Source organism: Notamacropus eugenii, chromosome 4, assembly GCF_028372415.1.
Source record: "Notamacropus eugenii isolate mMacEug1 chromosome 4, mMacEug1.pri_v2, whole genome shotgun sequence".
NCBI classification, from domain to species: domain Eukaryota; kingdom Metazoa; phylum Chordata; class Mammalia; order Diprotodontia; family Macropodidae; genus Notamacropus; species Notamacropus eugenii.
This window is the reverse complement of record NC_092875.1, coordinates 470335192-470358649: the sequence shown is the minus strand read 5'-3', so window position 1 is coordinate 470358649 and position 23458 is coordinate 470335192. Positions and strand designations below refer to the sequence as shown.

General features: G+C 40.4%; 1 protein-coding gene and 1 long non-coding RNA gene across 2 annotated transcripts; one reads left to right on the top strand and one right to left on the bottom strand.

The window, feature by feature from the left end:
• Positions 1-1796: 1796 nt before the first annotated feature.
• Positions 1797-18699, bottom strand: F2RL1 (F2R like trypsin receptor 1). Its single transcript, XM_072606386.1, has 2 exons — positions 18374-18699; positions 1797-4687 (listed from the first exon to the last, which is right to left on the bottom strand). The coding sequence occupies exons 1-2, from the start codon at positions 18453-18455 to the stop codon at positions 3573-3575; spliced, it is 1197 nt and encodes a 398-aa protein (XP_072462487.1). The 5' UTR covers positions 18456-18699; the 3' UTR covers positions 1797-3572.
• A 64-nt stretch (positions 18700-18763) lies between these two features.
• On the top strand, positions 18764-19709 carry LOC140502080 (uncharacterized). The gene is made up of 2 exons (XR_011966520.1): positions 18764-18984; positions 19391-19709. It is a non-coding gene; the product is annotated as an uncharacterized lncRNA (long non-coding RNA).
• The last annotated feature ends 3749 nt before the right edge of the window (positions 19710-23458 follow it).

The window sequence follows — 23458 nt, the reverse complement described above, 5'->3', positions numbered from 1 at the left end:
CGAAAGGGTTAAGGGTGTTAAAACCAATCACATAAGCACTAGAATGTTTATGTAGATACTGACCAGCTCCTGGACACCCAGGTGTTTACGAAGTTGTGACAACCAGGAAATTAAAGCTCTTGCTTCAGACAATAGGGGAAAACACAAGTAATTGCTGGTTGAAGCAGGTCTATAAAGTCAGGTTGGCATTTGTGAAAACAGCAGGACACGAAAGCCTATCCCCTTTCAGTTAAGAAAGGTTCTAAGGTTGTGTGTGTGTGTGGGGGGGGGGGGGGGGTGTAATTAGGTCCCAGCAGCGGAGTCTTATCTCATTTCCCTGTAATTCCTTAACGAGCATGAATTTATTGCAGTGCTGCATGTAAATCCACACTAGCTAACCATTCATTCGCTCATATAATTAATTAATATGTGCCTACCATGTGCAGTGCAGGGACTATGCTAAGCACAGGCAAGTCTGAAACAGTCTGTAAAAATTAAGATTTTATTGAAAATGTAGACTAAAACCCTAATACTGCATTCCTTTAGGCCAGGGCAATCCTCTTTGGGTGCTTGATGCAGCAGAAAGGAGGAAAAACAACTGAATCATGGGATTTGACTTGGATTTCTTCCCCTTACTACCTATTTGACCTTTGGCAAGTCTCTGGACCTGTTTCCTCCTCTGTAAAACAGTGTGGGTGGTGTAGAGTGCAATAGATGGCCTGGAGTTCTCTTCCTATTCTAGTTCAATGATGCAATGACCACTTCTTGGAGATAACACACTCATGATCCATCCATCCCATCAGTTCCTACTTGATAAGTTGATGGGTCTGTCACTTAATGGGTGTGGGGGGCCCTGTTTCTAGGAAGGCAGATTGTCCTGTGTCCCCATCTCCTCTGCTTCTCGTCCGTGATTTTCCTAGAATCTTCCACAGTGGATCTACCCAACAGTGGGAAATCATCAGGAAGACCTCAGTTCAAATCCAGCCTTAGGCACTTAGCTGTGTGACCCTTGGCAAGTCACTTAACCTCTGTCTGCCTCAGTTCCCTCAACTGTAAACTGGGGATAATAATAGCACCAACTTCCCAGGATTGTTGTATGGATCAAATGAGGTATTCTTTTAAAGTGTTTAGTTGCAGGTCTGGCCCTTAGTAAGTGCTTCATGTATATTCCTTTCCTGGCTCTCTTATCCAGGGAAAATCATTCAGTCTGTCTGTTTCTCATTCTTGCTACATAACCAGCTCATCTTCTTTTCTGGTCATACCTGTCCTTCATAGGATGCAAAGCATATGCTGGCTACCTGTTGCAGCACACCTGAAAGACAGAATACCAGCTGAACGAGTACATCCAAGGGTTGAGCCCTTGCCCGTACATATCCTTGGGCACTGACAGGTGTTGGGAATGAAGCAGCAGCCCAGATGCCCTTGTTTCAAAGGGATTAAAAGTTTGTGGAATAAGATCTCTGATGACTGTGACCCCTTCTTGATTTCAGAGGACCACTGTCCCTCCCCTCAGTGGAGAGGTGTTGGACTATAACTGTGAAATGAAGCCTACTTTGCCTGATAAGGCCACAGAGCTGGTAAGTTATCCTTTTAAGGATGGGTCTGTTTAACAGCAAGGCTCTTTACAGAGGGATCTGTTACCCAAAGTTTTGTGTTCTTTTTCATGATGAATCTACTACTAGGAGTTGCCACTCTTTTCTGGCTGCAGAGACATGATGTAACAGGGGGCACACATCATTTCTTTTACTTAGTAAAGGAAAAGTGATATCTGGGATTCATTTGTTCTCCCCTGTCCCCAAATCCAACTCAAAAAACAGTTTATGTAAAACAAATTTTATTTACAAGAGCATAGTATAAAATGTACAATTATGAAAAATAGTCATCAAATGGAATGATCCTATAAAAAAGTCAGTTTCTTGACATATATATGTATATATAATGGAAGGAACTATACAAATATATACAATTAATAATATATCCCAAATAGTGAAATGTAACTGTACAATGTGGCCCCTCACCCAACAGAACAGAAGACCCTTCCCAACAAGGCCTGCTTTGTTTTAGTGATTCAGCACCTGCGACATAGGAGGTACTCAGTAAATGTTTGCCGTTGCCTAATCTCCTTGTCTAAGGAGATGAACCTTATCAAGCTATTATAGTTTAATTTTAGCAATAATGAAAAATTTGACAATAAATATTGCAACATGAATGAAAAACCTCTAACTGGCAAATGCGGTTCTTATTTAAAAAAAGTTCTGGGCCCATATTCCTGAAATATACATTAAAGTTAAATAAAAATTATATTTAATGCTATTTACAGGTTAAAATCACTATTATATTGTTCTTTACAAGTAATCATGATAAAAAAAATAAAAGACCAATAAAAAGAGACAGGAAAATTATAAACAGGGACATGCTTGAGCCAATTCATAACAGCTGATGGTTAAATTTTCAGTGGGAGCACTGACATCTTGAGATTGGCCAATGCTACAAATTAGGGCTTGATTTTTTGCTTCGTTGATTATCTAGACTTCAGAAACTGATTGAGAAAATGTCAGTAATACAGATTAAACTTCAAAGTATGTCCTGTGGTTTCAGTGAGTCATTCATTCAACATTTACCACTTGTCTCCCAGTTATGGGAGCATAGATTTAAAAGTAGAATATACAGAATATAGAGTACAACCCCATCATTTTACAGGTGAGAAATCTGAGGCCTAGAGAAATGACTTCCCTGGAGCTCCACAGGGAAAAAGTGATGGAGGTGGGATTTGAAGCCAGGTTCTCATGTCATCATCCAATAGACACCCTGGATTAGGAACCAGGAAATCTGAGTAGTAGTCCTATCTCTGCCTCTGACTGGTTAGGTGACCTGGGGAAATCAATTCCCTTCTCTGGGGCCTCATTTTTCACATCTACGAAATGAAGGGGCTGGACTGGGTGGCCCTAAGATTCCTTCTAGCTCTAATATTCTAAGGTAACATTTTAGGGAAGCCAATTGACAAGTAGCTTCTAGCTCTAAAATTCCATAATCAACATTCAGAAGCAAAGAAATATACCTGTAGGTAACTGATCAGTAACTTCCAGCATCCAATATCTCTAAACTGGGATGCCATCTACATATACATATATTTCAGTCTTTTTCTCTCCCTCAGAATCAACAGTTGCTGTTAGTTCAGATATACCTGAAGGCTGAGCAAAGGAAGTACACGAAGGGAAGATAGAGCCACAGATTTATGGCTGGAAGGGACCCTAGTAACCATCTAGTACAACTGTCTCGTTGTATAAATGAGGAAACTAAGGCCCAGGAGAGGCTAAATGGCTTGCCTAAAATCACACCTATTTAGTGGCAGGATTCATATTACAACCAGGGTCCTAGGATTCTAGCTGTTTCTACCATACCATAAAGTGTCCATCCGAATCAAAAGTACTAGCTTTACATGGGAACAGTTAGAAACACTGGGCATGATGCTCCATCTGAGCTTGTAGTATGGTCCCCACTGATCATAGAATGTGATGAAAAGACACTTCTGAAATGTATAACAAGCTCTAAGTCCTACAATGCTATTTCTCTCTGATGATATGAAAGGTGTATCAGTAAGAAGCCTTAACACTGGTTGAACTAGATGAGTAGGAGCTAGATTTCCGAGACAATTTCTTGGAAGTGAGAGACACTTGCATTCTATTCACAGTCCGAACACTTCGACAAAGAAGAGTATTCTTGGCATGATCCCTAAAATCTTGGGAAATAAAGTAATAGACAAAGGGGTCAATACAACTGTTAAGGGTAGAGAGACAGAGAGCTACTATGTACAAAGCATAGACCTGGCTATGGCTTCTGCTTCTAATCAGGAAATAATGCACCACAAGCAAAGTATTACTGGGTGTGAAACAGAGCAGGTACATGACCAGTACGGTGATGATGAGTTTGATGGCTCTCCTCCTCTTCTTTCCGGAATCGTCCATAGCAGAAGAATGGAGTGTCCGGATCATTAGGATGTAGGCAGAGGCGGTGAGACAAGCTGGGAATAGGAAGACGCCAATGGCCAGAGAGAGGAAATAATTGAACATATCTCCAGCCAGAACATTTTCAGGCAAAACGTCATGGCACGTTGTGATGTTAAGGTCTGGAATATAGACAGTTTGCCTCACAACATACAGTGGAATGGTCACCAACAGAATCAGCAGCCATATTCCAATGGAAACTCCTATGGCAATGTTGGACAACTTCCTGGAGCGCACGATGGGATTCACGATAACCCAGTATCTCTGCACGCTGAGGCAAGTCATGAAGAGAATGGAACAGTACATGTTGCCATAGAAAAAACCAATCAACACCTTGCACAAACCTTCCCCATAAATCCAGTTGTTACCATTCAAATGATAGGCAATCTTCAAGGGAAACCAGATTACAGATAAGAGATCTGCCAAGGCTAAGTTGGCCATGTAAATCACAGCTGGGTGTTTCTTTTGTGTTCGGAAAATGAAGACCCACAGAGCCATGCCATTGCTAGGCAAGCCAATGATAAACACAATTGTATAGACAATTGGAAGGAAGACAGTAGTCAGCCCTCCAGTGAGAATCTTAGCAGAGAATGAATCCACGGAGAATCCTGGCTGCGTTGAAATTTCTCCATTCCCTTTGGATGAGTTATTTATTGAGGGGATCTTATGACCGATAAAACTTCTCCCTTTGGTTCTGCTGCTTCCTGAACAATAAAGAGAAGATAGATAGGGGTCAGTTTAAGACAAAAACACTGATTTAGAAGTTTCAGCTAGTTGATTCACCTAGAAGCACTTGAAATCACATGGCAAAAAAGGCTAAAGTAAAAACAATGCCACGTTGACTTTTGAGAATTTCATAAATTTCAGGACATTATGTTGATCTGCTTGTCCCTTTCCTACTCACCAATGCCTGATGTTCCCCTTATTCTCCTATTTTCTTTGTCTCTCCAGAGTCTAACACAGTGCCTGGCACATAGAAGGCTGACTGACACATTTCTAGCTAGTAATTTTTAATGCTAGGTCAATTGATATGGACTGGTTTTAGCTATTTCTTCTTTTTAAAATCAGATTATTTAGTACCGAAAAATCTAACAGTTTTTAAAACTTTTAATTCCACAGTGATAATCTATCCAGAATTGTCCATCCAAGGGCAGGTTCAGGATCTGATCCCCCCATTCAAATTATTCCTTTATAGAAATCCTGATACATGGAATAGCTCCTTGGACTTCTGTGGAAGTCCCTTCCTACCCAAGGACAAATAATAATAACTCACTTCATTTAGCACTATGGAAATTACAAACAGATTTTTCTCAAAACTACATTGTTTGTCCCCATTTTGTAGATGACAAAACTAAGGCTCAGCAAAGGGAAGAGACTTGCCCCTGATAACGACTGGTATCGTAATAAGATTACCAACCAAAGTTTCTTCACTCAAGAGTATGATGCTCATTCTTTTCTACGATGTTGCCTCTCAACAATCGGCAAGGACCTCATCTGCAACAGTAAGCGTTTTGCCTAGGTATCTTCTAATGCTTAATATCTTAACATCTATAATGGTCTTTCCACTATTCAGGTGCTTAAAAGAGGACACAGGAGGAAGGATCATAGATTGAGCGCTGGAAATGACCTCAAAGATCATCTACTCTGAACTGGTTTTACAGAAGAGGTATTTGAAATCCAGAGAATTGACATGATTTGCCCAAAGTCATCCGGGTAGGAAAACACAGAGCTAGAATTTGGATGCAGGTTGTTGGACTCTAAATCCAGTGGGTTTTTTTTTTCAGAACTACTTCCCAGAATCCTCTCCACACGGCTTTTTTATTTTACCCAAGACAATTAAAAAAGGAGGATCTTTACCTTGGTCAAGAGCTGAGAATTTAACTATAAATTTGTAATATGAGCCATTACCAGAATACTAAAGGCTAAAAATATGATCAGACATACCTACCCCCTCCCTTATTCACCTACCCCAACCTCAGCGCCTGTTTTCTATTTTTGAAACTGGAAGGAGACGCAGAAAAGACATTTTAAAATAAAATAAAGTGCACTTTGCCATCCACGATGTTAAAAGGAAGAGAACACTTCAGCATACAATGGAGAAGTCATTTTAAGTGGAAAGTACAAGAAAGTCACCACATGTCCTACAGCAGTGTCTCATAACCTCTGGTCCATAAGCCTGGTTTAAATATATATACATATATATATGTATATATATGTATGTATATGTATATATTTTGACAACTACATTTCAATATAATTGATTTCCTTTGTGATCTTATATATTTTATTTTATGCATTTAATAACATTATTCTGAGGTATTCATAGGTTTCACCAGGCTGCCAAAGGGGTTAATGACACAAAAATGGTAAAGAACCCCTGTTTCCCAGGCCAAACAATTCTATGAACCAACAAAATATCGAAACTCCCTAACAATCTGCTCTGCCCTCGGTCAGTCTGAGCAAGCACTGAACACATTGTTCATGGCTGGAGATTGGGGTGGGGGTGGAGTGGGAAAAAGAAACAAAGGAGAAAAGAGGAGGCAGCAGGAAACGAGGAGGAGAAAGTAGCCTCAGTTGAAATGTACAGATTTTAAAGTAAAACAGTTTACAGACCAATAAAAAAGACTGACGTGGAAATCCACAATGACTGCATCATGCCTATCAGGCTACCTTCAGTCCTTTCACAAGCTTATCCAATAATACAACTTTCTTGCTTAAAGGGATCACTTTTTTTCCCCACCTTTTAGCTCCCCATCTACTATGAGTTACTTTTTTTGAGGTGTCATGTTTAAAAGTATTCATGCATGAAGACTGCAGTACTGAAGTGAGATGGGAGACAAAGTAACGGCCACAAGCCCTTATCTTCCATGCAGAAAGAGTCCCAAGACTGGACTAGCCAAAAAACCAGAATCTCACGGGATCCTACAGCGTTAGAGGTGCAAGGGACCTTAGAATTATCAAGCTAGGCCCCTCCCTGATTTTATATCTGAGGAAATGAAGGCTGAGAGGTATAAGAAATTGTTTGGCTCTTCTTTCATTGGGTTTATTACTTGCCTGGTTCCGCTTACATCACTCTGCACCAATTCATATAATACACCTGTATTTCTATGAATTCTTCCAATCCATCACACAGATAGAAGGAAGACTAGAACCCAAGACTCTTGGTTCAGCCCAGTGCTTTTCTACCATGTAAGTAGCAGGGATATACTGCACTAAGGCTGTAAGCACAGATAGCGCAATGTCTGGATTACAGTCTTTTGGGACCTTCACAAGTACTTAGCAAAATTTTAGCCCGAAAGAGTTGCTCAAGAATTATCTGCTGATTTAATTATCAGTAATTTATGTCAACAGAACAGAGTTGCAGTATAGGTAATAGAAATACCAGAGATAGTCTGGCACCTGGAATCTGGACCTCTGCCCTGCCTGGGACCTGGATTCAGAGAGGTAGTCTGTCTTTTAGATATATCCTAAGAGCTTCAGGGATCATGGCAGATAACTCACAACTGAAAATCTGTCAAAAGGAGATGGCCTAACCAAAGAACTGGATACCAAGTGGGTGCCTATCATTTAGGGGATGACTGACAAATCGTGGCATATAAATGTCATAGAATATAATTGTCCTGGAAAAAATGTCAAATATGAGGGATTTAGAGAGACATAGGATAACTTGTGTGTAAAGTGAAGCAAACGGAACTATGAAAACAATAAACATTATAATAATGTAAATGCAGAAAATGATTAAACAAAGCCTAACCCCATGTGACTAGATGGCACCATCTTGACCTCAGAGAGAAGAGAAAATGTGTCACCCTTCTCTCTAGTAGAGAGAAGGTTCACAATAGTCAGTGTCAAATGGTTTTGTTTAATTGTTTTCTGTATTACAAAGGAAGGTCCACTTGGGGTACAGGGGAGTGTATCTGGATAAATAAAATGGACAAATAAAAGGTCTCAATAAACCTAAAAAAAAAGATTGCCTAGTTGCAAAATACCTTTTTTTATACATACTTCTCACATCTGCCTATGAGACAGTGAGCTCTATGAGGAAAGGCACGTGACCCTTATTTGATAACAAAATTACATTATATAGGCTTTTGAATTTCCCCTAGAATCCAGTGGGGAATAATCTTTGTTGAATCACAATGAAACGCACGCGCATTCTAGAGTCCCTTAAAGATGTATTTCATATTATGGAAATGGTTCATGATAGAGTTCCCAAACAGAAAACACAAGCACACTTAATTTGTCTCAAAACATAAATGACACAGTATTGCCAGTCTAACCAATATTCAAATTACCTTCTTCCTTTTAGTTTTTTTTCTAAATTTACTTGAGACTTAGAAATAATTCAATTTATTTTCAAAAACATTTAAGCACCTGCAGGATCTAGAGGACATAGCATAAAAATGAAACAGTCCCTTCCCTCAGGAAACCTACATCCTATTAGAAAAAATATGTATTTTGCAGGTTTTTCTGAAGTTTTCAGCTCTCTGATATCCCGCTCACCTGAAGGTCTATATTTGATTTTTTAAAAAGTATTAGGCTTTTTTCACATGTCTAATATGGAAATGTTTTACATGGCTGCATATATATATATATATACATAGACGCATATGTATATGTATACATACTTATCTATATCTATATAAACCTATATTGAATTGCTTACCAATTTAGGGATGAAGGAGGGAAGAGAGGGAAAGAGAAAATTTGGAATTCAAAATTTTATTAAAAAATGAATATTAAAAATTATTTTTACATGTAATTGGAAAAATGCAATTTTTAAAAAGAAATAAAGGTAAAGCAACAAAATAAAGGACTGAGTTCACAGAAAACATTTTGAAACGGAAAGCTTGTTATGAACTGAAGTCAAGTACAATGAGAGCAATGTCACTGAAAATATCCAAGATATTAAAACTCTGAGTCATGAGAAAAGAACTGAAGGCCTTGGAGAGACACAGCAAGAACCACATCGCTGCCTTCATTCTACACAGAATTCTGTTCACTGTCAAACAAGGTTTCTAGATCCGATGCTTTTGCTCAATTATTTCCTTTCTCCCAATGGCTCAATAAAGGAATCAGAAATTGGGAATGAGATGTAAAGACAAATGGGGCATCAACAAAACATATTTTAAAGGCAGTTTTAGGAATTTCTTTTAAAAAGAAAACATATCCTAATAGGATGACACTTAGACTTTTTTTAAACTAGAGAACAACTTTTAGCCAGTCTCTAAGCACAGAAAATAAGAGGAAATGACAGTCATGTTTCCCTTAGCTCCAACAAGAGGGAGACTTGTTTTTGGCCATTTAAAGTAAAGGAGCTTTGAAGAAGGGGAAAGCTATACAGAACAGGGACGGTGAGTACATGGAAGTACTGCCAGCCTCAGGAAGGGCCTTAACTTGGGCTGGGGGACAGCTAGAGCTGACCAAAGCACTGTCTCTTAGAAGGCCAGTTTCTGCTCAACACCAGATCTCAGAAGATTATAAATGATTTGGTTAAAATCAAAATCCTAAGAAGTTTTTTTGCAGGGGCAGGGGGTGGGGCATGGACAGGAGAGCAATTGGGCAGTGTAGGACAAGAGCTACCAGACTGATCCTGTCTTTGGATCTAGGGATCCCAGGACGAGAAGTCCATCTTCTAAAGGTTTTATTAAAGGGGTTCCCTCCCTTAAAAATCCAATCTGTGTGAAAATAATCATAATGATTTTTTGTAATAGCAAAACTAAAAATGAACCACAAACCAAAAAATTCAATGTCGTCTGTGCAACAATTGTAAGGAAGAGCTGAGTACATTGCCATATGCCAACACAAGAATGGCGAGGTTAATGTTTATAAATAGGCTCATCTCTACTTCCTCATCTCTCCCTCATTCACTCACTTTCAAGCCTCAGCAATCTGGATTCTGACATCATTCAACAGAAACTACTCTCTCCAAGGTCATTTTCTTGGCTTTCATGATTCAGCTGCAGTACTCCCTCTGGAGCCACTTTCCAGATTACACCCACACTGGCAAGCTGGTTTCCCCAGAGAGTGGGTGACTACTCTTCTCAGGGGTCTTGGAGTAGATCCCAGGGGTCAGGGTTGGTTTCCAACACTATCCCTCATGAGCTCCCATCTATATGTGCCCCCAACACCTGTTGATTATCAAATAGTCAGCCACAGTAATGAAGTGTTAGGAAGGGCTAATTTATTGAGATGGCATCATAGGAACAATTGATATAAAAACATCCTCCAAAAAGTCTGGAATATAGGACAATATAGTCTTCCACAAGTACATACAGTCATGGAGAAAGTGGGCTCATGTTTAGAAAGCATGTATACAAAATAGTAACTCATTGATCCTGGTTGCTGGAAGTCCTGTTTTTCCTTTGTGGTATCCACATGAAGTTCTTCTGAAGTGTAGCTCTCTGCTAGACTCCAGCAGGTGCCTTGGTAGAGTGGTGAGGCTGCCCATCCTTGGTGTGTCTAATTTGTCTTTGGTGTGTCTCAGTTCCCAGTACACATACTTCTAATAACGACTGCTGTTATTACTCATTTCTGTTGTGTTAGCACTACCATCTTTTCAGTCCCACATGTCTACAACTTGGAGTCATGCCTGCCTCTTTGCTCTCCCTTCTCCCCAACTCATATCCAAAGTTTGTAAGTCTTGTGGAGGTAGCATCAATATATCTGGCATCCAATTCCTTCTGTCCACTTACACCATAATCCCTCCAGTGAAACTGATCATCATCTCTCCGATTGACTATTACAGTAGCCTCCTAATTGGTCCCAAGGTCTCTAGTCTCTTTCCTTTCCAATTTGTTTTCTACATAGTTGCCAAAATTACATTTCTAAAGCAAAAGTCTATGTTATGTCCCTTTTCAAAAATCTCCATAAAATACAAAGTCCTGTTTTGAATTTACAACTGGTCACAATCTGCCTCCAGCCTACCCACTGCAGGCTCCTTGAACATGACTACCCTTCACACCCTCTTTACTTCAGACAATCTCACTTGTTTGCTATTTCCCAACTTGTTTTTCTCACCTCTCACTCACTTCACAGGCTGTCTGTCACCCAAAGCTGGAATGTACTCCTTAGAATCCTGGCTTTCTTCAAAGCTCACAGGAAGGGCTACCTTTTACATGAGTCCTATCCCGATCCTTCTGGCTACTAACACCCACCCCCACCCCCACCCCCATCTGTGCACATTTTGTAGTTACTTGTATGTACACATGCTGTTTGCCCCAAAAGAATATAAGCTTCTTGAAGGTAGAGGTGTTGTGTTTTCTCTTTGTTTTCTCCCTGATTGATTCTTAGCATTCTCTTTATTATTATATCCACCTTCTCTGTCACTCTGCCTGCAGAACTAGCAGGGAATTGTACAGTTTTGAAGCAATTTTTCATTGTTCTTTGCTTCAGGGACGATCATGGCCAAAAAATTCATCATCAAGTTGCCAGCCTTTGGTAGAGGAGTATGTTGCTCAGTCCCTTCTAGGAAACTTAGGGGACATTTACAGATGAAAGTCACACAAAATGAGTTTGTCAGGATGAGTTTTGAGGAGCCCCATCAGAGGGAATAACTACATTAGGGATGTCCCAGATTCATATTAACATTGCAGTGTAAAAACTTACGAATATAATGACAACAAAGGAATATGGTAAGACTTTATCAAGTGATGTGGAGCGAAGAAAGTAGGATCAGAACAGCATACAATCTATGACTATATATATGATATTTTATATTATATTATAATAATTATATTATTATTATATTATATTTTATATATATATATTTTTTTAAATAGCAGCATCAAGGTCTGATAAGGAGACAGAGGAAATGGATTTAAGATGGGGACAGATGAACAAAAATGATGCTACTTTCTTCAAGTTTCTGTGTGTAAGTGCCTTTGTGTGTATAATCCTTTTTAGTTTTCTTGAACTTATGATTTCTTATGTGAATTTTACTCATTGAGTTAGTTTTGTTGAAATTATTGCATTCATAATAAAACTATTATTTTTTAAAACCCAAAAGGAAGTACCGCTGGAACAAAAAAGGCATCCACTCTAGCACAGAAAAGAGAATATTGTCAGGCTATGTTCCAACATATATCTTACACAGCCTCTGTCCAAAGTATAGACTTACATACCTGCTATAAATGTTTTCTCAGTTCGTGAATATAAATACTACGCAGAGCTTGCATTTAAAAGATGTCAATGATCAACCACCAAACACTGGTTGAAGTGCCAGGCAGCGTGCTAAGCACTGGTAAAACGGCAACAAATAGTCCCTGCCCTTAAGGAGGGACAAAAGATCTGCCTGGCTATTGAGATTTGTCCTTATCAAGGTCAAAGGTCACCTAAGTCCTTTTTACCATATCTGTTCAGAGATGTTTGGTTTCTTCAGTATTTGTATTCATGCAGTCATAAACTCAAAAGCATTTGCAGAGATTTGAACTTCCAGTGAGTTTCCCTGGATTTCTACAACCTACTAAAAGTGAAGGAATCCTTCACAAAATTATAAAATTATAATTGGAAGGGGTCTCAGATTTGAAACTCAAATGATGGGGAAAATAGTTAATAACTTCATTTCTTTTATGTTCCTTTTATAATCTTGTTGTAACAAGAAATAGTCTCTCTCTCCAAACACCCTCCTTATGCGTTGTTATAAATGCTCTTCCTGATGCCCTAAATCTGCAAAAGCATAAAAAAGGTCAAAGAATTCAGTATAGGTGTATGTATGCATATATTTACAGATACATGTATATATACATGCATGCATGTTTATATATACAAATATGTCATTCACAAAGCTTGCCATACCATTAGATCCAGAAAATTCCACTACTAAGCCTTTATCCTGAAAAGGAGAAGAGAAGGGACCAAGTCTTTAGATGACGCCTACACCAAACACTGCACCAAGTACTTTTACAAATATCTTGCCATTTGACCCTCACAACAACCTTGAGAGGTAGGTGCTATTATTATCCCCATTTTACAGTTGAGGAAAATGAGGTAGACAGAGGTTAAGTGACTTGTGCAGGGTCACACAGGTAGTCAGTATTTGAGGCCATAGGTGGAGTGAGGTCTGCCTGACTCCAGGTCTACTGTTCTATCCACTGTGCCACTAGCTGCCTCAATATTAAACATTAAAACATAATTTTAAATGGAAAACATTAAAATATAATTATTAAAATAGTAAAAAACAGTACACTTATATAGAGCATTATCATGTACAAAGCCCTTTCCTTAAAATAATCCTGTGAGACCCATAAGACTGACAAAATACATAAAAGGACAAAACCTTGGAGGGTCTGTGGGGAAAACAGGCACATGGATGCACAGTTGGGGGATGTAGGAAGCTGGTCCGACCATTCCAGAAAACAGTCTGGGATTTTGCCCCAAAAGTCACTCACCTGTGCATGCCATTTGATCAAGCAATCAAAGCCTGTCCCCAAAGAGAGCGAAGAAAGAGGAAAGGCTCCATACATACAAAGGTATATGGAGTAGCTCTTTTCATAGCAGCAAGGAACGGGATGCAAAGTAACTGGGGAATAACCGAGATACAGAAATGTCATAAGAGATGAAAAAGGGATTGTTTTAGAGACCCTGGGGAGATTCGTACGAACAGGAGAACAGTTTCTACAGCAACCACACTGCAAAACAAACCATTTTGAAAGACTTAAGAATTCCAATCAATGTATTGGCCGACGGTGACTGCAGAGGTAGGATACCTGACGGGGGAAGAGTGAATGAGAAGTAGACTTTTTTGGACATGAACCATGGGGAAGAAACAAGCATTTATTAAGTGCTTTCTGTGTACTGGGCCCTATGCTAAGCACTTTACAAACATTATTTCAACTGATTCTCCTAACCGTGGGAATTTGTTTTGCTGAATTGTACATATTTGTTACACGGTTCTGTTTTTCCTTTCTTTTTAATTGTTGGAGGTGGGGAGAGAGGGGAGGGAGAGAAAGTAGGTTTTTGTTTTTTGTTTTACTTTGTTTACTAAGGATTAATTTAAAATTTTAATTATTTTAAAAGACATTAAAATGCCATGTAAGGTAGATAATGTGAATGTTGTCCTCATCATTTTACAGAAGAGGAAACTAAAGTTCTGAAAGGCTTTCCCAGGGTCACACTGCAAAGAAGTGTCAGAGGCTTAAGTCCAACCCTTTTTCTATCACACTCCATTGTCAATTAATAAGTATCTATTACCTAAATGGTAGGCCAGACCCTGTGCCAGGCACTAGGGATACAAAGACTCTTATCAAAAAGAAAAAAAGGATAACTCATATTGGATAACTCACATTGGATAGATTTGGCACTTTAAGGTTGACATTTTTTTTCAAAAAGACCCTAAGAGATTCAGAGCAAACATTCCTAACTGTTCTATTTGGTTCTACCTATTTGTCCAATAATTGGGGGATGTCTAAATAAATTATCGTATAATGTAATAAAATGCTGTGACGGTGCAAAAACACTACGAAAAACAGAAGGAAATGGGAAAACATGAAAGTTATGCAAATCAAGATGAGAAGCAATCTATGGGTATAGATACTGACTACAACGATATAAAAACAAAACAAAGTCAAAGGAAAAGGAGTGAAGTGAGAAGGGAACACAGAAAAGTTGTAGTTTACTGACTTGTTTGATTCTCTTTTGTTAGAATGTAAGATATAATATATTTGGGGTTTTATGTGTGATCTTTCCCTTTATTTTACTCGTTTAAGTTTTGCCTTTGTCGATGGCTATTAAGCACGTTATTTTTAATTTAACATTTTCCCCTGACTATACATAAAACAATTTTTAATGTTCATTTTCAAAAAATTTTGAGTTCCAAATTCTCTCTCTACTTCCTTCCCCTCCCTCTCACTGAGGAAGCAAGCAATTTGATATAGGGTATGCATGTACAGTCAGAAGCATGTTTTTTTTTAAATAATAATAGATAAATGTAAAAGAAACAATTCTCTAAAAAGAGGGATCTGTCTTGAGAGGACCATGTCCATCAGTCAGTCAATAGGCATTTATTTACTAAGTGCTTCCTATGTGCCAGGCAATGAGATAAAGGAGGGGGTGGAGGTCACAAAGAAAGGCAAAGAACAGACTCTGCTCTCAAGGAGCTCACTCACTAATGGAAGAGACAACATGGAGATAATTAGTGACATGCAGGATAACTAGAGTGTAAGGGAGGTAGTCTCAGAGGGGAAGCAGCTGGGAAGGAGAATGGTGTCCCAGGAAAGGCTTACCACAGAAAGTGGAATTTGGTCTAAGACTTAAAGAAAGCCAGGAAAAGGAGCTTCATTGTGAATAACAAATGAGGTAGGGAGTTTTCAATATACATTGTAAAAGTAGAGAGGCCAGCTATCCAGAGGCAAGAGGATCAGCCCCGCCTCTGAAGCTAGCCACATTATCTCGAGGTTGAAGTTATCTGGATTCTGTAAAATTTAAGATGATCTTTAGGTTGCCCTTAAGCCTTCAACCTCTCTCAGTCACAATTTCCTCACCTGCAAAATGGTGATACCATTCTTTTCACTGTCAATTTCTCAGGGTCTTCCTGAAGAAAGCATTTTATATACTTTAAAATATCATAAAACACACGTATCCAATTCCTCACATAGACCGAGCCTTACTCATAGTAAAAGCTGACTAAATGTTGACTGAATAGAATGATTCTGTACATATTGTTGGGAAAATACCTTAAGGAACAAAGTTAGTAGTTTTATGGTAGTTGTACACAGTGCTTGTTTCAAAAGTGAGGAGCACAAAGAAGTGGTAAGAAAATGTGCATTGGAGGAAAGCAACAGAAAAATGGATGTACAAGATAAGGCAGACATTCATAGCTGGCTAGCCTTACTGTCATGTCTGGCTCTCTGTGACCCCATATGGAATTTTCTCGGGAGAGATACTGGAGTGGTTTACCGTTTCCTTCTCCACCTCATTTGATGGATGAGGAAACTGAGGCAAACCCCCGGATTAAATGACTTGCCCAAGATCCCAAAGCTAGTTAGTGTCTGAGGCCATATTTGAACTCAGATCTTACTGACTCCAGGCTTTGTCCACCTAGTCTTACTATAAATCCTCATTTGTCTAAATGCAGGGAATTCCAGTGTCAGAGAAAAGGATGGGTAGATTACTAGATGACATTCCTTTTAACTGAAACAGTGAACCTCATTTACTATAAATACCAAAGCACCACTTAACCACCTTTGGGAAAATGACTGCCTAGTTATGTGGGAAAAGAGCTGGGATAGAATATAAATCGCCTTAGTTAAACAGTAACTTGGAGCTTTTCACTAAGCCCTTATTCTACACTCTGGCCCACCCTCTACCTGACAACACCCTGAGTTACTGGTGTAGTTGAACTGTGTGTGTGTCTTTTCTATTCCCAGTGTCTAATGGAGTGCAAGGCACCTACAAAGAGGAGCTTGATGAACCCACTATGATTTCCATTTGTCCCAAACTTAAATCTTATTTAAGTCCAAAACTAAATCTTTAAGTGCATAGAACTGTAGGATTGCTGACCTACTTCACCTTTAGAAGAGATTGGCTAATTGGGAAATCAGCTTCCCAAGGTCAAAAACCAGATAAGCTAACTGCTATTATTCTTATGCCAAAGAATGGAATACATTATCTTGAGAAAACAGACCTATGGCATACGTATATATTTATCATCCAATTACCCAACATCTTCCTAACTGGAAATAAATAATTTACACAAGTTCTTTCAATCTCATTCTACAAAGTCTCTCTCTTTGATTTTTTTTATCTTAAATAAAGGGACTTGGAGTTTCCATGAGCCCTTAATATATCAAAGAACATATAATTTCTTTTTTAAGAGACAACATACAAAAAATAAACCCCAGTCACTCTGGTATTCTTTTGCACTTATTTGTAGTTTCTTAAAGATTGGATACCCACTTAAATCACATTCTCTCTCTCTCAAACCAGGTATCTCCCACCCCATCTTTGCAGGATCAGTCAGGGCTCATTCCATAATGGGCCTGTCAGTGTTTTTCTTCATATAGACAAAGCACACAGGTCCAACGAGAACACCAAGAATTCTGGCAACGAAGGACTACCCCGGGTACAGTACTGCATTGTATTGTCCTGTTCTGTGTTGCTTACACAGAAAGCAGGAGAGTCCATTGCCACATGATCCCGACAGATGGCATTTGTCCCCTTCCGTGTGTCTCTCATTAAAAAGCTGAGTTATGAGACAGCCGGAGAACACAGTCAGGAGAACAAAAGTCGAAAATCTGCATGACATTCGAGTTGTCCAAAACGTTGAGGCTACCTTCAGAACCTCGGGGGACTGAACAGGTAGAGAGGATCTGCTGTTTAAAAATGCTAGGACACCCGTTTGAGTACCCAGGCTCAGGACTCTTCAAGGATGCCTAATAAAGACTTTAACAGTCGCTTGCAGTTTTCAAGTCAGGGGATGTTTAGGGGCTGAGGTGAGTTTGGGACCAAAGGTTTTAGAATGGAAAAATTGGGGCATTCAAAAGACTCAGAGTAGAGTGAGAACACATGGAGCTAAGAAGTCCCAGAGTCTAAGGAGTGTAACTTTACATCGAAGAGCAATAGACACTCCCCTGGGAACCAATCTGTTCCAGGGCCAGGCAATAACCCCCACCGCCACCCCGTGGGACCCGCCAAAGGAAGTCACAAGGGTTTGTCAAAAGGTTGTAATTACTTAATGTTTGCAAAATGATATAAGCCCAAAGCCCAGCACAGCTGGAAGCCACTCCGCTCGGCAGAGGTTCAGGGAGCTCCAGATGCTTGCTGGGCTAGGTGGAAGATAGAGCCCGATCGGCAGAGAGATTAAGAATAGCCCCAAGTCGCTTAGGTGTGGAGGGACGTGGAAAGGAACCAAAAGACCGGAGTTCACATCTCCACCTCTACCGTTCACCACCTGTGCAACCTAAACAAATAACTTAGCTTCTCTGACTCAGTTCCTTCGGGAGTCATTTGGGGCAGGGAGTGTTACGCTAAATGACCACTATAGCCCCTTTCTGTTTCGAACCATAAGATCTTCCTTTCTGCGTCCCAGACCTCCCGAGATCAGCAGCAGCATTCCTCATCATCTTACTCTACATCTGACAGCGAGGGAAGTCTACCTGCCTTAGAAAAAAGCGCCTTAGCGCAGTGCCTGGTACACAGTAGGAGCTACATAAATCCGTCTTCCCGTCCCCTTCCCCTTCTCCCTGAAGCCAGCAGAGAATAAACTCCACCTGTACAGAAGGAGGAGGAACTTGGTGAGTACCTAAGGCTTTCCGTACTCGCCCGGATCCCCTCCCAGCCCACAGAGTCCCAGGGCACCGCGGGGCCGAAAACAACACCATCCGGGCCCAATCTCCCTCTCGGAGGCTCGGGGAGAACACTCGCTTTGTTCCTAGCTGGCCCGTAAATCTCACCTGGAGGCGAGATGCCAGGGGAGGAGGCAGCCGCCAGCAGAGCTGCGCACCCCAGCAGCCACGCCGGGCCCCAGGCGCGCATCTTCCCGCGAAGCTCAGGGACCAGTCCGGGCTGGGGCAGCCGCTGCTCCGACGTCCGGAGCTGCAGAGCTTGAGCGGACCCTGTCGCTGCGGCTCCTCCTTCGTCCGCCTCTCCTGAGAGCCTGGAAGGCAGAATCCAGGGCAGATTCCGGGCCAAGGCCAAATGCACCCTCCCAGGAGGAGCAGGTAAGTTTCACTGAAACTTGAGGCTCACCTGGAGGACGTCAGCGCCTCGGCTCGGCCCCACCTCCTTAGAACTTTGGAAGCCGAAGCCCCGCCCCCGTGGCACGCCCGCCTGTCCGGGAGGGTGGGGCGAGCCCTCAAGCTTGGGAAAGTGGAGGCGGCTTAGGGAAGAGCCCAAGTGAGGTCAGCGGGCTGGAATGGAAGCCGCTGTGTGGGGTGAAGGAAACCGCGCCATCGTGGCCGTGCCAGAACATTGTCTGAGAGTCTAGGGTTCGAAAGCGAACCCTAAATCCGAGCCTGCCCCCCCAGAAATGAAGACAGGTGTTCGTTCCTGAAGAAATGGGGAGGTGGGGAACGTTGGAGCTTTTTCTGGTTTCTTTTTAGTTTTAAATCTTTGTTATAAGATTTACTGGGAGGGATGTGTGTGTGTGTGTGTATGCATATATAAAGGGACGTATAAAATGTACACATATACATGAATATGATGTAAAGACAAAATGTATCAAATCAAATCAAATAATTTTTAAAAAATAATCTGAGACCTATATGGCCCCTATTATTTTCTTTCCTGCTCAAAGCTGAGTGACTGGGGTGCTCCTCTTTCATTGTCAATTAAGTGCTGGGTGCTGAGACTTCCTGACTGCTTGTAGTTACAACTGTGTTTTAAAAAGTTAAAAGAAGACACCCCAAAAAGCAAAACGTAATTTGACTGCTTTTAACTTAATGTTTTCTCTTATATCTTCCTTTCTTTAGAAAATCACTAATTGTGGAAGAAAATCTAGCTTTGCGGTTGTGTCAGCTGATCTTAAGCTGGGGTGGACACTGAAATGTGGAGCTGGAGATAAATGTTGATAACTTGATCTGCTAAATTTAAGGTTCCATTTGAGTTTGAGGTCCAGGCCAAATGTTTTTCCCCCACATCTTCACCCTTTTTGCCTGTTTGGGCAGTCACAGTATATAAAATAAATTACTTTCTTCATATGTGGCAGCCTTTCCCAGAGTAATTTGGCCGTGGCATACCTTGAGTTGTGAAATATATTAACATAAAAATATTTGGCAAGTGTTTTTGATACATTTTCATGTGTAATATTTTAGTGAGAAATATCTTTAGCCTAGAAATTTTCTTTTAAACTTTTGTCTTATCTTGTGAAATACTGGGATGTCACAAAACACAGCCTGGGCCATTCTTCTGTGTACCGTGCATGGGGGTAGTAAGAGCCTAGAAGATGAGCTAAGACATAGGAGTAATTAGAATAGCTTGATCAAAACTGAGAAGGGCAAAGTTGGATGGAAAGGTCTCATTTGTGAGGTTTAAACAGAGATCTTAGAAAGCAAAATAATAACTGACATTTATATAACATTTTGAGGCTTGCAAAACACCTTACAAATATATGAGGTAGGTACTATATAGATGAAGAAACTAAGATTTAGAGAAGGAGATTTGCTCATGGTTATATTCCTGCTGAGGTGCTGATTAGATAGATGACCTTGAGATCCCGGAAGCAGCTGGTGGTGAACAAAATAGAGTCCCTGGGTATGAAGTCAGGAAGTCTCAGATGCTCACCAGGTAGATGACCCTAGGCAAGTCACTTGACCTCTATTTTGCCTCAGTTTCCTCAACTGTAAAATAAGGATAATTAGCAGTTGCTATTTCACACAGTAGGTGCTATAGGAATGCTTATTCCCTTCCTGCTTAGAGATTCTGTAATTTTGTATAAAGGTCTAAACATTTATATTTTTGTAACCTGTGGCCCAGAATCCCCAGGGGGATGTCTTGGAGAAAGTTACCCCAAGTCCTATATCTAAATCATTTTGTCCCAGAATATGTCTGGGAAATTTTGGAATGCAGCTTGGAGACAGCATATGTTGAACTAGCCACAGACAGACGTGGGTAGCAGAGTTGCCATTTCCTGAACAAGCATTCAAGGTAACAATGTATATAAGGTCCAGAATGGTATAAACATACAAAAGATCCACAATAATCCCTAAGTAATCAATTCAATTTTCCTTCCTTTCAGGTGAATCTCACCTCCCTGCTGCACCCTCTCTCTCCATACTCTATACAATCCCCCAGAATCAAAGCACTACTCTGTGGTCTGGATTCCCTTAGGAAGGAAATTAATTTAGGGTTTCCAAAGGGGTAACCTTCCAACATGCCAAAGATTCCCACTTTCAATTCATGAGTTTGCAGAGGTTTCCAAAGTCATAGTGCTGTCCTAAAGGCTTAGAATTTCCCTGGGAGAGAAACAAACTTGAGATTGTTAGAAGGGCATCTTCCTTATCATCCAACTTTCAAAGAAAAAGCAAAGGAAAAGTCTGTCATTACTCCCATATCTTGATTCAGTCCCTTACTTTTACTTTGCTCTCTTATCCTTACTCCCCCCATGATGTTGGCACTACCCAGGGACTACCCTACTTTTCCCATAAACAATCTGAATTTAGGACCTCCTACCACAATCACTTGGCCATATGGTTGCTCTCTCTATATCTGCCATTTCCTGGGCAGAGTGGTCCTGAAACTGCTCCTCTATGAATGGGCCAAAGAATTCTCCTTTTAAGGTCCTGTGGGTGGTTACCCATAGAGCTGCAATGTGTCTCTGCCCCAAGGCGTACTTTTGTGTCGCCTCAAGGAAAAGCTACATATTTCAAAGATTTCTGCCGCATCATTGGGATGTGGTCTACTCTGGATTCTCCTGCTTTTGTATCTCTTGTCTCATTTCCCTCAGGCCATATCCCCAAAAAAAGAGAAAGTGGGAAAAAGTCTTCTGTCTGCAGATGACTCCCTTTTATAGGGCTAAAACAAAGTATGGGTATGATCTACAATAGCTCATCAGTGAATTCATCTCCAATTAATCTACCCAGCCACCATACAGATAGAAAATCAAAGTAGTCATAAAAGCTTTATCACCATAAAAGCTAATCAGGTATCAGAGAACTCCCTTCTCTATCCCCTAAACTCTACCTCCCCAGTTAAAACTTTGGAATTCCTGCAAATCCCACCAGAGTGCCTTTGGATACATTGATCTATATCCTCAATTCTGGATATCTCTGTGGAGACCCAAAAAGGGTCCACAATATGCATAAGCAGCTCATTCAGTGCTGTAGTTACACAACCTCCTCCATTTCATATTAATTCCTCCCCCAGTTTTTAATGCTACCTTTTGTCCAAAGAGTCTACAATAGTTTCAGGATGCATAGTTCTAGAAGTTCCCAAATTAACATTCTCGTGTGAAGACCCAGACCTCCAACTGCTGAACACACCTTGGACTTTCTCTCATCTCCAGCTCCCACAAACTTCCTCTAGACTTCCCCCTACGCCTTGGTGTTTTCAAAGATTTGTCCCAACCCCCAAAACAAAGAGAAAAAAATAACCTGTGGCAAAAAAACCAAACAAACAAAAAGCAAGATCAGGGAAAACACTTCTCTCTTCCCCTCCTCCACTTACATCATCCACTGCATCCTCAGTCATCGCCAGTCATCTTGACTTTTATGGATGATTCTGGAGGAGAGAGTGAGGCTGAGGACTTTTCTCAGCTCTTATCTCACAACCAATGGAGTCAAGACATGACTGGGTGACGTCATTGGTCCTCTTCGAGAGCAAAGGATGAAGAATAACAATGACCTTAATGAAGGAGAAAGCACAAGTTTTAAGTGGATCATGCACCTTCCTTCCTAAGGACATGCCATCCATAGGGACCCCAGAGAAGCATATATTCACCTCCTATCATTTGGAGGTCTGACTTATGCTTTGCTAGGACCAACAAGTCTATCTCTACCCCTCACCCCTATTCAACTTTTCCCCCCAACCTAATCATCATGGATGAGTTTTCATGACTTGTGTCATTACCTTGGCATATTTCTTACTCTCTGTGTTGTCCCAATGATTTGCAGTGTAGGACCTGTCATTAAAACTATCCCAAATGATTATTTTATGCTCTATTTTTCCTTGTTTCTGGTAGAATTATTTGTGAGCTAGGTGAATAAACAGGAACCCTCCTGAATTTATGATTCCTTGAACACTCAAATCAGCTTCCAGGCCTACCCCAGGGGACATGTCCCTAAGGATACAACAACATTTTTTGCTGGTTAAAAGACAGAATCAAAGCTAAAGTTTGGGGTGAGGGGCATGGGGGAGGAAAGTTGCTGCTGATATAAAATAAGGGCAGTGATGTGAGAGAGATGGATAGAAAACAATAATGGCCTTGTTTGTTTGGGGGGTTTTTTGCTTATATTTTATTCTGGACAAATACATTTTCATTTTAAGTGAAAAAGGAGCTGAGGAATTTTTAAGCAAGTTTGGGACAAAAGACTGTGATTGCATTCTTAGATAGAGGGGCAAAAAGAAAAGACTCCATCTTAGTCTAGGGACACTATTCCTGGCTTATGGTGTTCTCATTATGACTAAAGAGATGCTATGCTGCCCTTATCTGGGAGACACTTTCTAGACACTCTACCCTAGCACACTAGAGATAGAATGGCTAGCAAGAGACATTGAAGAGAAGAAGCTAAGAAGCTGATAGCAGGGAGCTAAACATGAACTCTGAATTGAACCTGAGCTGAGTATAATTATAATAACCAACTTGAGTCCTGAAAAAGAGATTTGAGAATGTACCTCCTTCCCTTTTTTACAGAAATTGAGGTTTATGGGAGTGGAATACTATAAAATGTTAAACCTGGTTAATATGTTGGTTAGTTTAGCCTAACTTCCCCATACTCTTTCTTTCTTTATTTTTTTCAGTTATAAAGATTCTTTTTCTTCCATCCATCTCACCATCACCACTTAAAGGAAACACCCCTATATTGCAATAATCAAGCAAAAAA